General features: G+C 39.7%; 1 protein-coding gene across 1 annotated transcript in view; it reads left to right on the top strand.

Annotated features, from left to right (window-relative positions):
* The first annotated feature begins 291 nt into the window (after positions 1-291).
* LOC145409602 (allatostatin-A receptor-like) overlaps positions 292-16327 on the top strand; it is a 132067-nt gene continuing 116031 nt past the window's right edge. Inside the window, exons 1-2 of the mRNA XM_080279955.1 lie at positions 292-408; positions 13621-13778. Of these exons, the coding sequence (XP_080136081.1) occupies positions 292-408; positions 13621-13778 (275 nt within the window). The remainder of the gene's footprint in view (positions 409-13620; positions 13779-16327) is intronic.

Genomic DNA, 16327 nt, shown 5'->3' on the forward strand with positions numbered 1-16327 from the left:
CACACACACACACACACACACACACACACAACCTCAGCTCTGTCCTTTTAAACCTACACACACACACACACACACACACACACAAAGTTAACATAACAGCGCAGTCAAAACACAAAGCAAATATAAACGCCAAGAACATCAAGAGGCACCTCAGCTTCACCCTCTGGGAAAAGACCCCCCCCCCCAGAAAAAAAAAAGATGGAGGAGCTTGGAGATACAACTTACAACGGAGTAGAGGATGGAAGAGGAGCTGGAGGAGGATGGTTAAAGGGGAATGAAGGAGGGCTAGGGATGGACGAGGAACAAGGGATAGAGAGCTTCCTTACCTTCCTGCCGCCCTACATCCTCTGCAACTCCACAAACTACACCAAACTTCCACTCTGCAATAACTACACTAAGACGCTGGAGGTGAGTTGTGATTCTCTAATTTTGTTGTCCTGTCACAATCAAAAGTGCTCTGATACTTCCCTGTCCACTGTGGCTATAGAAAAGTATACATGAAATACTTTTATGTGAGCAGTTTGCATCACACTACAAAACAGAATGAGAAGGATGGATAATCTATGACGTTCGGGAAGGAATGAGGAACACAGTACGAAAAGTAAAACTGAGTGCTGGTTGGGGCTTGACGGCGAACTTTTGCCTGTCACCGTACATTTAAATTACAGCATCATTTAAGTTATCCCCTTGAGTCCACGAGAAGCTTTAACCCCTTGATTTCCCTGCCATTCTTTGTTGTTTCATTCTTACTACCTTTAGAGAATTTTAGTAATCTCAGACATCTGTCGTAGACATCGATTAATTGAAGGCAACGTCTAACTCGTTCAGATGGTCAAACACATTTATCTGCATGTAATTTTCAGTTCACATTTGCAACCACCTAGGGACTGTATTCAACCATGGAAGGATCACTGGTGTGAAGGGAGTAATAGAGGCTATAGAGAACCCCTTTACTTCAGAAAGTATCACCTAACCCCGGTAAGTGTCACTGCAGACAATAGGAACACAATAAAATGTGACGAGTTTAGTACTTTAGTCTTGCTACCGTCACAAAAAGATCTTCAACTTAAGTAAGACCTCTTGTAGGAAAGTTGTTGAATTTCAGTAGTTAACAACTTGTACCCCTGTCGAGCAATTGTTAGACTGACCAGAGTCACTAAATGGCAAAAAGATTAAAATGGTTAAAACAGAATTCATCCTTAAATGATGGCGGGAAAATATCTGTTAAGTTCAGCGACCTGGAAACTAATCCTAGACTACATAAAGTCGATGATGATTGCTGGACTTTAAGCTCTTCAAATCAGTGACGACTTTGTTAATATATTCCTACTATATCGACATGTTTTCAAGTGATAAATTTAAACATCTGTAACCTTTTCTTCTAGGCCCCTATCCAAATATAAATTGGTCCACAGTAACAAGAATAACAAAAAAAAGTACAGTCCTCGGGTTGAAGGGATTAATAGTAAACAATTTGCTGTGAATATGTTTAGGTACACGTTGTATCCTTTCTACTTACGATGATACTCAACTTACAAAAGACCCACTGGATTGATCGGAAGAAAACAATCAACTATCAATTGAATGCCATGATTATATATATATATGTAGATAGATAGATAGATAGATAGATAGATAGATTGATTGATTGATCGATTAATAGATAAATGGATATATATATATATATATATATATATATATATATATATATATATATATATATATAAACACACACCATTGTAATGCTATTTCATTGCTATCGTATTAAGCTTTGGAGACATTGTTCGAGCTGGATGGATTAGATAAAGTTCTCCTCAGCACTTTTACTGGTGTGAAATTCTTCAAAAGCTGAATAGATTAATTTAGTGCCATCAGGAAATAAATCAGTATGGTGTCTTTTGGTGGACGGAGTTAACTCAAGTTATATGACATGTTTATACATTATATTTGCTACCATTTTTTATTTGTGGTAGGTGGTGGCGACCATCATCCACTCACTTGATGTAGTGCTGCCTACTTCTTCCTTAGCCTTTATCATTCTTTTTCTGTGCCTGCCCTCCTCTCTTCCTATTTCTCCCATCTTTCCTGTCACTTCTTATTGCTTTTCTATTCTTTACAGGTGGCTTTACATTGAGTGACAAGCTTAATGGTTTCCTGTAAGCCAAGAAACCATTTACAACGCTGGGTGGTAACCATATAATCAAACCATACGTGCTTCCTACGTGTCAACAAGTGGGTTGGTGGAGCGTTAGTGCCCCCCCCCCCGTAAAACAACTAACTCAAAGTCAAATGGCCACCCCTTACGGGATTATGGCGTCTGGCAATAGATAGATCGATAGACACCATTTTATTTGATTTAGTATTGAGGTCTGGTAGTGAACTGCTGGAAACATTTTTTTTTTTTTTACCCATCGAGTACGATGACGCCCGTTATTACCATACGTTTATTTGTACTTTCTGACACTTATCGAGCTGGTGGAATTACCTACAGTCCTCACCAGCCCTTCACGAAGAAAGGGAAGGGATCTCGTAGGATGAAGAGATTTTTCACAAGTTATCTAAAACAATGTGAAGTACATTACCTGCTTGGATAACTACTTCAACAAGTAAACGAAGTATAAATTTGTTTTGATACTTCGATTATATTTATTCATATTTCGGATTATCTCTTGTAATGAAGGGCGTAATGAAGGCTGTGTCAAATCCAGCTAGTTCAAAACGAGTCCCCTAAGGTGAATAACATTATCAAGATGACAGCAAGAGCACAATGAAAAACATTCATCGTACTGTGTTTCTACTCTCTCTCATATATATATATATATATATATATATATATATATATATATATATATATATATATAATTATATAATGTAATCAGCACATCAACAATGGACCCATGGCACCGTAACTTCCATAACAGACAAATAAGGATGGAGATGACATCCGCCAGCATTTTCTTTCAATATATTTCTCCGAATTTTCGGACACTTCGCGTGGCCATCATCAGGGTACATATGTGGGATCCTACCAAAGAGCAATACTCGTTGTACTACAACATATATGGATCTAAAGTCAATCATTTTCTATATACTGTATATATGTATTATTGAAATGAAGAACATGAAAAAAAAATTATAAACTAACATAAACCAAACTTATCAAATCTATAGTCTTCATAAGGTATAAATAAAGACAAGAAAAGGAAACTACAGCAAAAATACACATATAAAATTAATACACAAAAGCAATGTACAAAAAATATAAAGCTCACCAATCGGAAGTAAAGCCCCCAAGACACCAAGCTGAATAGAGCTCGTAAGGAACTGGTACAACTATGTCAAATGACAGGTCAGACATCGGCAACGGAACAAAGAGTAGTGAACACTGAAGCAGAAACAGAAACCCCATCAAACACTTAAGTATTGTTTACAAGATTTAGTTCCGGAACAAGCTTTTTAATTAACAGTTAATTAAAAAGCTTGTTCCGGAACTAAATCTTGTAAACAATACTTAAGTGTTTGATGGGGTTTCTGTTTCTGCTTCAGTGTTCACTACTCTTTGTTCCGTTGCCGATGTCTGACCTGTCATTTGACATAGTTGTACCAGTTCCTTACGAGCTCTATTCAGCTTAGTGTCTTGGGGGCTTTACTTCCGAATTGGTGAGCTTTATATTTTTTGTGCATTGCTTTTGTGTATTAATTTTATATGTGTATTTTTGCTGTAGTTTCCTTTTCTTGTCTTTATTTATACCTTATGAAGACTATAGATTTGATAAGTTTGGTTTATGTTAGTTTATAATTTTTTTTTCATGTTCTTCATTTCAATAATACATATATACAGTATATAGAAAATGATTGACTTTAGATCCATATATGTTGTAGTACAACGAGTATTGCTCTTTGGTAGGATCCCACATATGTACCCTGATGATGGCCACGTGAAGTGTCCGAAAATTCGGAGAAACATATTGAAAGAAAATGCTGGCGGGTGTCATCTCCATCCTTATTTGTCTTATATATATATATATATATATATATATATATATATATATATATATATATATATATATATATATATATATATATATATATATATATATATATAAATATATATAAATACATATATATATATATATATATATACATACATATACATATATACATATATATATACATATATATATACATATATATATACATATATACACATACATATATATATATATATATATATATATATATATATATATATATATATATATATATATATATATATATATCTAGAAGAGAAGGAAAGACGAGAGGAAGTAGTTGCAAGGAGAGTGGAAAGGTTACAAGAGGATGAGAAAAAGGCAGAGTATAGAGAAGTGGAGGAACGATTGGGCAAATATGAATTGGAGCAGATGGGAGATGTTGGAAGGTGTGTGTAGGATATTTACAGAAGAAATATGTGCAGCATGTGATTTGGTGTGTGGAAGGAAGAGAAGACGGAGGGGGGTGCAAGGAACAGCGTGGTGGACTGAAGAGGTGAGACAGGCTGTGGCACAAAAGAAGAAGGCATACAATGAATGGATGAGAAATACAGGGCGGGGGCGTGGAAGAAGTTGAGGGAGGCGGAAGAGAGAGTTATATGTAGAAAGAAAAAAGAGAGGTGAAAAGATTAGTAAGAGAGAGTAAGAAGAGGAGTGGATGAGGAATTTGGAAGGAATTTGAGTGTAAAGTGGAGGGACTGTGAAGAAAATGTTCTGGAAAGAGGTGAAAAGAGTAAGACAGGGTGGAAGTGAAGTTAGCAGGGAGTGAAAGATAAAAATGGTAGATTACTAGTGGAGAAAGGAGAGAAAAAGTGAGCAGATGGAGAGAACACTTTAAGGAATTGTTGAACGTAGAGGATGGAAGTAATGCGAGTATAAGTGGCTGAGGAATGGCTGGGAGAAGGAGGGAGGTGAGAAGACAGGAAGAAATCAGTAGGATAGAAGTTGTGGAAGCAATGAAGAAAGTTAAATCGGGGAAAGCCCCAGGAATTGATGGAGTGTGTGGTGAAATGCTGAAGCATGGGGGAGAGATAGTAGTAGAATGGATGTGGAAGATGTGCAGATTGGCCTGGGAGGAAGGTAGAGTCCCGGAGGATTGGAAGTCAGGTATAATTATTCCCTTGTACAAGGAAAAGGAGAAAAAGAAGTGTGTGGTAATCATATGGGCATTTGTCTTCTTAGTATAATAGGAAAAGTGTATGGTAGGATACTTATTGACAGAGTTAGAGAAAGAACAGAGAAATTAGTTGGAGAAGAACAGGGAGGCTTTAGGAAGGGAAGAGGTTCTGTGGATCAGATATTCATTCTTAGATCTTTAGTGAAAAAGTTTCTAGAGAAGGGAAGGAAGTTGTATGCGGCTTTCATGGATTTGGTGAAAGCATATGACAGGGTGGATAGACAAGGATTGTGGAAAGTGTTAAGATTATATGGAGTAGATGGGAAGTTGTTGAATGCTGTGAAGAGTATGTACGATGGTGCTAAGGCTGCAGTGCGTGTGGATGGTGAACTAAGTGAGTTTTTCTCTTTGAAAGTTGGGTTGGAACAGGGATGTGTCATGTCTCCATGGTTGTTCAATCTTTACATGGATGAGGTAATAAAAGATGTACAAGGTAAGGTAGTGGATGTTGGAGTGGCCCTGGTGAGAGAGGATAGTGTTTGGAAACTCCCCGTACTGTTGTTTGCAGATGATACTGTGTTGTTGAGTGAAGACGAAGGGGAGCTGCAAGGCTTGGTAGATGACTTTGGGAGTGTGTGTAAGAAACGGAATCTAAAGGTGAATGTAGGGAAGAGTAAAGTGATGGTCTTTGAGAGAGGTGAAGTCAGTAAATGTTGTTACATAGCCTATGATTTCATCATCCTTTGTGTAATTTTAACGCACAGTATGCTGCATGTTTGATCACGAGCGTGTTCTGCCTCAGTTCCCCCCTTCTACCGTTATAGTAGAGTAAGTCGTTCTCTCTGTTATACTTTGCGGGATTTTCAGCTCTCTGTCCCCATGGCTTCATTTGCGCGTCCTTCTTACAAGTTGTATCAGGCTCTGCTGGCCCCTATATAATGAGCTCAATCTCTGCATCATTGCCACTTAGATCTGCTCCTCATTTTGTTCACATCTCTGTCCTCCCCTGTACAGATATTATTATTGTGAGTGCTCAAGAAATCTCCAACCATCTAGCAGCTGTGTGTAATTTGAGTATAACTATTGTTGCATTTTTTCTTATACTGTATAGCATAAGTTTGATTTGTAGGCCTAGTGAAGTTTTTGTAATTCGTGTGGGGTTCTTTATGTCAGTCATTTTTGATAATAGTTTGTATCTGTAATTATTTATCTGGCATTCACTGAGTATTATCTGGTATCATTTTATCAGGGCTGACTTAGATAAATTTACTCTTGCTAATTTCGTGTTAATAGAGGCTATTGCAGTTAACCATATATTTAACCTGTTTTTGCCATTACATTATCCTTATGAGTCCTGAATGTTTTGTTGTTAATTTAAGCATTAAACTTTAACTTGTAATTTTACATAACTATTTTGTTTTGAACATGGAACTTTACGGGACAGTAGTGACTCTTCGTATTCTCACTTAAAGTGTACATTATCTTTCTCTGTTCCGTAACATAAATTTGGCGACCTCATATCAGGATATTCAGGATATTATCATAAGGATATTGTTTGATATTTTGTGACTGTGATATATTCATGATGGCTACTATTTCTACACTTGATGAAGCCAAAGATTTTTTGTCAAATGTGCAAACAGTGTGTGATATAGAAATCAGAACAAAGAATGAACTTAAGCTTGTTGCTCAACAATTGGGAATTGCAGTTCACTCTCATCATTCTAAAGATCAAATTGTTGGCATGATTAATAAAAAGCTTGTTTTAATGTAACTCCTCCAAATGAGCAAACGCAGATTGAATTAGCTAAGTTACAGCTAGCCCTGCAGGAGGCTAAGGCTAAGGAGGCGGAGTCTCGTGTGAAGGGAAGCTGAATTTCAAGCACAGGCTAAGGAGGCTGAGTTTCACGCACAAGTTGAACTTGCTAGGATTCAGGCAGACCACATGAGTATCGCATGAAACAAGGTGGAACTGGATCATCTTGCTCTGATGATTTTGATGTGGCTAAAAATGTTAAACTTGTCCCTCCTTTTAATGAATCTGATTTAACAAAGTATTTTCAGTTGTTTGAGAGGGTAGCTACAGGTTTTAATTGGCCTAAGGAGTATTGGCCAGTACTCCTTCAAACTGTTCTCACCGGTAAAGCTCAAGTAACTTATGCATCTTTGCCTCAGGATCAATCTGATAATTATGATGTAGTTAAGAGCTTGATTCTTAAGGCCTATGAGCTTGTTCCTGAAGCTTATAGAGTAAAATTTAGGACAACTTATAAGCAAGATAAGCAATCCCATGTTGAGTATGCAAAAATCAAAGAAGATTTGTTAGAGCAGTGGTTAAATTCTAAGAATGTGGATTCTGATTTTTGGTAAATTTAAGCAGATGATTTTGCTGGAGGACTTCCAAAAGGTGTATTAGTAAAGATGTAAGCCTATATATCTTGATGAGAAAAGAATAGATAATTTGTCTGATGCTGCAGTTTTAGCTGATGAATATGTTCTCACTCACAAGAGATATTCAAGAGAGAAAAGGGAAAGCTGAGCGTAAGTACGTTGCCTCTACTCAGAGTACAGGTAACAGGAAAGAGAATAAGGATGATGTTTCTCAGGAAGTAAATACCAGCTTCACCTCTAGATTTCAGAAAAGTAAATGTACTTATTGTAGTAAGCTTGGTCATACTACGGAGAAATGTTTCAGGAGACAGCGTGATGTGAACAAAAAGGAGTCTTTTAAATATTCAGTCAATTGGTCTAGTGTCCACTCTTGAGAGTTCCCAGAATTCTTCAATTGGAGTTAACTGAACCTGCTTTGAGGGATAACTTAAATTCTCATGATGGAGCTCCTCTTTTGAGCAGTAACGTGGGTGACACTCCTCAGAGAGTTCATGTGCTAATTTCCTGTCTGATGGTTTTGTCAGTCCTCTGGACAGTAATGACAGGAAATCAGTTCAAATATATCGTGATACAGGTGCTTGCCAGATCCCTTATGCTGACCAGTGTTCTAGGCTCTAATGTTAATTCCTCTGATGAAACTTAATAATCTTACAAGGTGTGAGGGAATAATTACTTCTCTGTCCCTCTGTGCAGAGTGAATTTAGAGTCTGGTTTTGTTAATGGTTCTGTTATGGTTGGGTTGGTTGAGACACTCCCCAATGTCAGGTGTAACTTTCTTACTTGGAAAATGATGATATTGGTGGAAGTCCAAGTGTGTCCAGCTCCTCAGTTGTCTAGTGAGCCAGTGGCTGCGTCCCAGGATTGTGATGTCCCTGATGCGTTCCCTGCATGTGCTGTCACTAGGAGCTAAGTCTAAAGTTACTGGTGATTTAGAGGATAATGATGATGATGATGTTATCCTAGCCTGACACTTTTCTTTGCCTGAAGTTTGGACCACTCACCAGATGAGGCAGTACCCCGTAGTGTTGATAATTTGTCTCGTCAAGAGTTGGGTTGAGTTTGCAGGTTGCTGACCACTGAGTTGAAAGGTCTAGCTAACTCTGCTTGCAGTGAGGAAAGAGTCAGCTGGTGCTTCTACTTGTTATTATGTAAAGTCAGGGAGTACTTATGAGGAAGTGGAGACCCCCAACAGCATCCAGCCGACTGTGAATGGGAGGTTGTACATCAAGTTGTCATCCCTCGTGTTTTGTAGGCAGGATATCATTAGAGTGGCTCATGATTCCAGTTTGGCAGGACACCTTGGAGTGAGGAAGACTGTGGCACGCATTTTGAAACACTTCTACTGGCCAGGTATCTTCAGGGATGTTTCCTGGTATTGTAAAGTCTTGTCACACCTGTCAAGTTGTGGGGGAAGTGTAATCAGACCGAAAAGGTTGCACCTCTAGTTCCCATTCCTCCTTTTGAGGCGCCTTTCACCCGTGTGTTTGGTGGATATTGTGGGCCCTCTTCCTAAGACTTCTTCAAGGATTTTCTTATGTGTTGACCACTGATTGATGTATGGCTACTCCGTTATCCTGAAGCCATTCCATAGAAACATCTCAGCAAAGAACGTGGTTAAGGAAATGCTAGGGTTCTTCACAAAGTTTGGTCTGCCCTTTAAGGAGGTACAGTCAGACCGAGGAAGTAATTTCATGTCAAATGTTTTCAAAGCAGTCTCTGAAAAGAGTTGGGCATCTCCCAGATCACGTCTTCAGCTTACCATCCCCAGACCCAAGGAGCGTTGGAGAGATATCATCAAACACTCAAATCGATGCTCAAGAAATTCTCTGTTTTGGAACATCAGAAAGACTGGGATAAAGGTCTTCCATTTCGTTGTGTTTGCTGCAAGAGAATCTCCAAATGAATCGCACTGGAGCTTCCTCACCTTTTGAACTACTGTTTGGCCATGAAGTAAGAGGACCCCTTAAGTTACTCAAGGAATGCTGGCTGTCGGAGGAAGATGGCGTCAACCTGCTGGAGTATGTGATGAAGTTCAAAGAACGGCTGTCCACTGCTTTACAACTGGCGAGAGAGAATTTAGGAGCTGCTCAGGAGAAGATGAAGACTTGGTATGATAAGAGAAGTCCAGGTTACGCCACTTTCAGCCAGGAGATCAAGGTTTTGATTCTGCTACCAGTTCATGGGCAACCTCTTCCAAGCCAAGTTTAGTGGCCCTTATTTCGTGGAGAAAGAAACTCAGTGATGTCAGCTATGTCATCGCCACACCAGATCGTAGAAAGAGCAAGCAACTATGTCACATCAACATGCTAAGAGTTATATCACAAGGCGGGACGAAAATAATCCAGTCTGCACTGTAGCTGTTCCACCCGAGTCTGCAAAGTGAAGCTCTGCCCATGCAGTATGAGCCTGAGTGATAGTTTGAGGGAAGAATCCTGATATCATGAATGATCTCCAGACTAAGCTTTCTCATCTACCACACCCAAGGAGAAGGCAGGGAGTTTTCGGCATTACTGCAGGAGTACCCGCAAGTGTTCACGTGCCACTCCAGGAAGAACCACTGTGTTGATGCATGATGTCGATGTTGGAGACGCAAAGCCAATTAAATTGCCTCCTTACCAGTGTGAACCCAGTGAAAGTTCCTCTCATCCAGAAGGAGCTTGGCTACCTGTTGGACCACAAGATGATTGAGCCCTGTCAGAGCGAGTGGGAGTTCTCCTGTCACTCTAGTCCCTAAGCCACGTGGGTCACGAGAGGCTTTGCATTGACTACAGACGTGTTAATCAGATAACCAAAACAGACACTTACCCCCCTCCCTCCGTGTGGAAGATTGCATAGACAAGATCGGAAAGGCTAGGTACATGAGAAGTAAGTTTGATTTGTTAAAGGGATACTGGCAAGTATCTGTGACTGAACGTGCTAGGGAGATCTCATGTTTTGTAACACTAGGAAAGGCTTTTGCATGTTCAGTAATGCCGTATGGTATGAAGGAATGCACCCGCCACATTTCAGAAGCTCATGAATGTTGTAACAGAGAGGTTTGGCAGGGTGTGTTGTTTATATTGATGATGTATTAATCTTCCAGTGACAACTGGAAAGATCACCTATGCCATGTCAGTAAATTTCTTGACCGTTTGGATTCATGCTAATCTTGTAGCTAATTTATCAAAGTGTGAGTTTGGTCAAGCTAAAGTTCAGTACCTTGGGTATGTAATTGGTGATGGACATGTTGCACCACCAGGAGCTAAGGTTCAGGTTATAAGTGAGTCTTCCCAGACCTAAAAGTAGGAAGAAGAGCTACAAAGAATTTTTGGGAATGGTAGGTTATTACAGGAGATTTGTTCTTAACTTTTCTATTCTTGTATCACCACTTACAGACCTACTGAAAAAGGGAGTTGAATTTGTCTGGACCGATAACTGTGAATCCTCTTTCAACAAACTTAAAGCTATTCTATTAAGTCAGCCAGTACTCGCTACTCCAAATTTTGCTAAGCCTTTTAAGATGGCTGTTGATGCAAGTGATACAGGAGCTGGGGCTGTTTTGCTGCAAGAGGATGATCAGGGTATTGAACATCCTGTATCTTATTACAATAAGAAGTTCACTCCACCTCAAAAGAACTACTCAACTATTGAGAAAGAGCTTTTGGCCTTGATTTTGGGTTTACAGCATTTTTCATTTTATTTGTGTTCTGGTTTTGACCCCATAGTCATTTATACCGATCATAACCCACTGAAATTCCTTAGTAAGTTTAAAGATAAAAATCAGAGATTGACAAGATGGAGTCTACTTCTTCAGGAGTATTCATTAGACATACAACATGTCAAGGGGAAAGAAAATGTTATTGCAGATTGCTTATCTAGACTTTAGACAGATTGTTTTTTTTTTTTTTTAGAGTAATAAGAAATTTCCTTTGTAAATTTCTTTTTTCTTTGTGGGGAGGTGTTACATAGCCTATGATTTCATCATCCTTTGTGTAATTTTAACGCACAGTATGCTGCATGTTTGATCACGAGCGTGTTCTGCCTCAGTCCCCCCCTTCTACCGTTATAGTAGAGTAAGTCGTTCTCTCTGTTATACTTTGCGGGATTTTCAGCTCTCTGTCCCCATGGCTTCATTTGCGCGTCCTTCTTACAAGTTGTATCAGGCTCTGCTGGCCCCTATATAATGAGCTCAATCTCTGCATCATTGCCACTTAGATCTGCTCCTCATTTTGTTCACATCTCTGTCCTCCCCTGTACAGATATTATTATTGTGAGTGCTCAAGAAATCTCCAACCATCTAGCAGCTGTGTGTAATTTGAGTATAACTGTTGTTGCATTTTTTCTTGTTCAACCTGTATAGCATAAGTTTAATTTGTAGGCCTAGTGAAGTTTTTGTAATTCGTGTGGGGTTCTTTATGTCAGTCATTTTTGATAATAGTTTGTATCTGTAATTATTTATCTGGCATTCACTGAGTATTATCTGGTATCTCATTTTATCAGGGCTGACTTAGATAAATTTACTCTTGCTAATTTCGTGTTAATAGAGGCTATTGCAGTTAACCATATATTTAACCTGTTTTTGCCATTACATTATCCTTATGAGTCCTGAATGTTTTGTTGTTAATTTAAGCATTAAACTTTAACTTGTAATTTTACCTAACTCTTTTGTTTTGAACCTGGAACTTTACGGGACAGTAGTGACTCTTCGTATTCTCACTTAAAGTGTACATTATCTTTCTCTGTTCCGTAACAATGTACAGCGAGGTTGGATGGTGAGGAACTGGAAAATGTGAGTACGTTTAAGTACTTGGGTAGTGTGATGAGTAAGAATGGAGATTTGGAGGGTGAAGTGCTTGAAAGGGTACAGCATGGAAGAAAGGTTGCTGGTTCTTTGAAAGCAGTGATAAGAAACAGGGAAGTGACCATGGAAGTGAAAAAGTTACTACATGACAGTATTGTGATACCAACTCTAACGTATGAAAGTGAAGCTTGGACGTTGTTGAAAGGACACAAGTCAAGAGTGAGTGCAGTGGAAATGAGTTATTTAAGAGGAGCCTGTGGAGTCACATGGAGAGACAGGCTGACGAATGAGGATATAAAGGAGCGTTGTGATGTGGATGTGGATGTGATAGGAAACGTTATGAGAAACACACTGAGGTGGTTTGGCCATGTGGAGAGGATGGAGGGTGAAAGACTGACGAAGAGAGTGTATGTGAGTGAGGTGGAGGGGGGAAGAGGGAGGGGGAGGCCGAGGGGGATGAGTTGGAGGGATGGGGTGGAGAGGTATATGAGAGAGGGGGGTGTGAGTTGGAAGCAGGGCAGTGAGATGGCGGGGGACAGGGCGACTTGGAGGCGATTTGTTTGTGGCCACCCCAAACGGGATTGAGGCGTCTGGCAATATATATATATATATATATATATATATATGTGTGTGTGTGTGTGTGTACAGTTATTGTGTGTGTGTGTGTGTGTGTGTGTGTGTACAGTTATTGTGTGTGTGTGTGTGTGTGTGTGTACAGTTATTGTGTGTGTGTGTGTGTGTGTGTGTGTGTACAGTTATTGTGTGTGTGTGTGTGTGTGTGTGTGTGTGTGTGTGTGTTTATCAGTGTACTTTCAGACTGCTAATCCCTGCTTTTAAATTTGTACTATGGACATGACGTCTTCATTATCATGCTGTCTGTTGATTATTTTAATTGACTAAGTTAAGACCTCTTGCGAGAAAGGCTTGACTAGAAAATGTTTACAGCACCTTCACTACTGAAGTCTTTTATATCTTGACAGAAAATCATCTGACGGTAGCACGAACATCATCTTGACTCCTCTTCCCACCAAGAAATAGTGTGAAACAGAATCCAGAATAAAAGAAAATGGATGGAGGAAAGTCGAAGAACCATCAACAGTATGCTTAGTGAAATGCGAAACACAGTCATTCACACATCATTCATTTCTCAGAAACCCTAGATCCACCTCACGGGATAACAATCGGCACTTGTAGTATTGCTTTCGTTTCCTAGTTTTACATAATCTGCCATACAGTATTAATAGGCTTATTACTGCAGAAAAGGAAACATAAAATAAAGTGTTATGTTCACTGTCCCACAGGAGAGCCAGGCCTTCGAGTACGCATTCATCGTGGCCATCGTGGTGCCTATCATCTTCGGCATCATCGTGTTGGTAGGACTCTTCGGTAACACCCTCGTTGTCATCGTCATTATCGTTAACAAGCAAATGAGGTCCACCACTAACTACCTCATTTTCAGGTAAGGAACGCAGTGTCACTATCGGATGATAAAGCAATACAAAGGGGACTGCTATTGGCCTCTAATGTACACGTTCTTAGACCGGTGGGGAGCCATTAGTATTGTGCTGTTTGGGTACAGTTTTGGCAACGAAGACTGAGCTAACTCAAAACCCTAGGTATAAAATGTGTCATATATTGCAAGCCATCCAAAAAAAGAAAGAAAGAATAAGAAAAATGCCCTGATGCACTCTACTTGATACAAAACAGTGATTCGTAACCTCTGGGGTGTACCCCCCCTAAGGGGAACCTTAGCAATTTTCAAGGGGAGAGCAAGGCCCCAGGGAAAAAAACAGAGTAGCCTGAGAGAGAGAGAGAGAGAGTGGGAGCATGTGTGTGTGTGTGTGTGTGTGTGTGTGTGTGTGTGTGTGTGTGTGTGTGTGTGTGTGTGTGGACTGCAAAGCAACGAATTATGCGCAGAAATGTTGAAAAGAAAAACAAACTGGTGTAGTGTAACTTAACAATGTTTGGTTAGCTATATTCACATCTGATGTCACCAGCCTTGACTATCTAATACTGTGCTTAAAAAGAAACTTCATCCCTTCCTCTTCTTACGCCGCTTCACTATAAATCTCTAAGATGAGATTAAAGAGTCGATCCGAATCCTACCTCATTCTCTCTCTCTCTCTCTCACACACACACACACACACACACACACACCACATCCCTGCCTATTGCCGTGTGAAGTGAAAATAGCAATCACCTGCCGTCTATCTACGTATCTACCTGTCTGTATATCTATAACCAGAACCCTCAATCTCGTTAATGGTGCCCACAAACAAATCGCCTCCTTGTCGCTTTTCCTCAGCTATTGGGATTCTCTCCCTCCAACTCATATTTTCCTCTCTCTTATATCGCCATTCATTCCCTCCATCTCCTCCTTAGTCTCCCCCTCCCCTTCTCATCGATAATGACATACACCCTTCTAGGTAGTTTTTCATTCTCCATCCTCTCTTCATGACAACCTCATCTAAATGTTCATCTCACCGCTTTCAGTGACATCCACTTCACCACCACAACGCTCCTTTACTTCCTCATGTTTCTTTGTCTGTCTCTCCACGTAACGTCACATGCTCCTCTCAAATAACTAATTTGCCACACAGGCATTTAATCAGATAATTCAAACTTGCTGCAACTAGGAAACCCTTACACTGTAAGAGTAGTATTATATACCCATAATAGATATAATGAATCAGGTCTAAGGACCTCTGTACCTTGCACAACTATCCATTCTTGGAGGACAACATAAAAGTGTTCAGGTATTTTTTATAATCTTTGACAGTGGGTATGGCTCAGACGAGTCTTAAATAGTACTGCAGTCTGTTCTTAAGAGGACAACTGATAATTTTTCTATCCAAAAAGCGATCGCAACGAGCCAGCCATTTCTACTGTTATTCTTATGATGGTTAAAAAAATCATGAACTGTGTTAATAGAAGAATTGTATTAGGTTACATTTACGGTCCTACTGGGAAATATTATGGTATGGTATTTCTCTGTAAACCCAATCTAATTAAAGTTCGTTCACCATGAATGTCGTAGCATTTAGTACTTCGGAAATCGGCATCAGGCAGCTCAACAGCAGAATACGAATCATAAGTATCGGTAGACACTTTGAAGCGATGGCTCCGACGCACCCAGGTCATAAATTATAGATAATCCATCTTAAACAAAGGGGGAGGCGGTGGCTGAATCGGTAGAGAGGCGGCCTGCAGTCCTAATGAACCCAGGATCGAATCCCGGCTGGGACAGGGAACAGTTTAAGGATTTGAATTTCCTTAAAGCATACCTTCCTGATCTACCAGATGACCCACCGACAGGTAAAAGTACTCCCGCTAATACCAATACACCAGTCCTGTATGAGACAGCCCTAGCATGTATTCAGTATGGACGGTGGGTGTTAGCGCCGAAGTGGTGACATGTGGAGGTGTAGGAAGACTACTGGGCCTTGGGATAGGTCACTGCCCCCAAGAAATAGGCCCTGAGCCTTTGCCCAGAGTCGGACACATAAAATAATAATAATAATAATAATGTATTAAATTGTTCTTGAGCATCTACTCTAAATGTTCATCTTTCATGTCAAAATCATCGCCTAAAGCAGCTAAAGTATAACGCTGACACGCTAAAATATAATAAACATAAATCCCGATTTCTCCATATTTTCCTTCTTTGACCTCTCTAGCTCTAAAATAACTAAACCGATCACTTCCTTTTCCACACACGAGTTTAATTATCAACTGGGTCAGAAGCACGGTAGATACTGCCTGGAAAAGGTGAAGGCTAATAGGTAGGGATTAGGCCAACGTTTACAGTTTACAAAAAAATAAATAAATGGCAGAAGGAGAAAGGGTAAGCAATGGGTGATGTGTTTCACGGTCTCACGTCACTGACAAACTTTTCAGTCTCTTAATTCTAACTCATTCGGCCTGGATTATATTGGTGGAAGAATTAAGGCCAAATACAGATTAAACTGTCCAGTTTTGATAACAATGGGAGAAACGACAAGGTCACAG

This window comes from Coenobita brevimanus, chromosome 82 (genome assembly GCF_032717465.1).
Source record: "Coenobita brevimanus isolate Jiangsu-jjx chromosome 82, ASM3271746v2, whole genome shotgun sequence".
Classification (NCBI taxonomy): domain Eukaryota; kingdom Metazoa; phylum Arthropoda; class Malacostraca; order Decapoda; family Coenobitidae; genus Coenobita; species Coenobita brevimanus.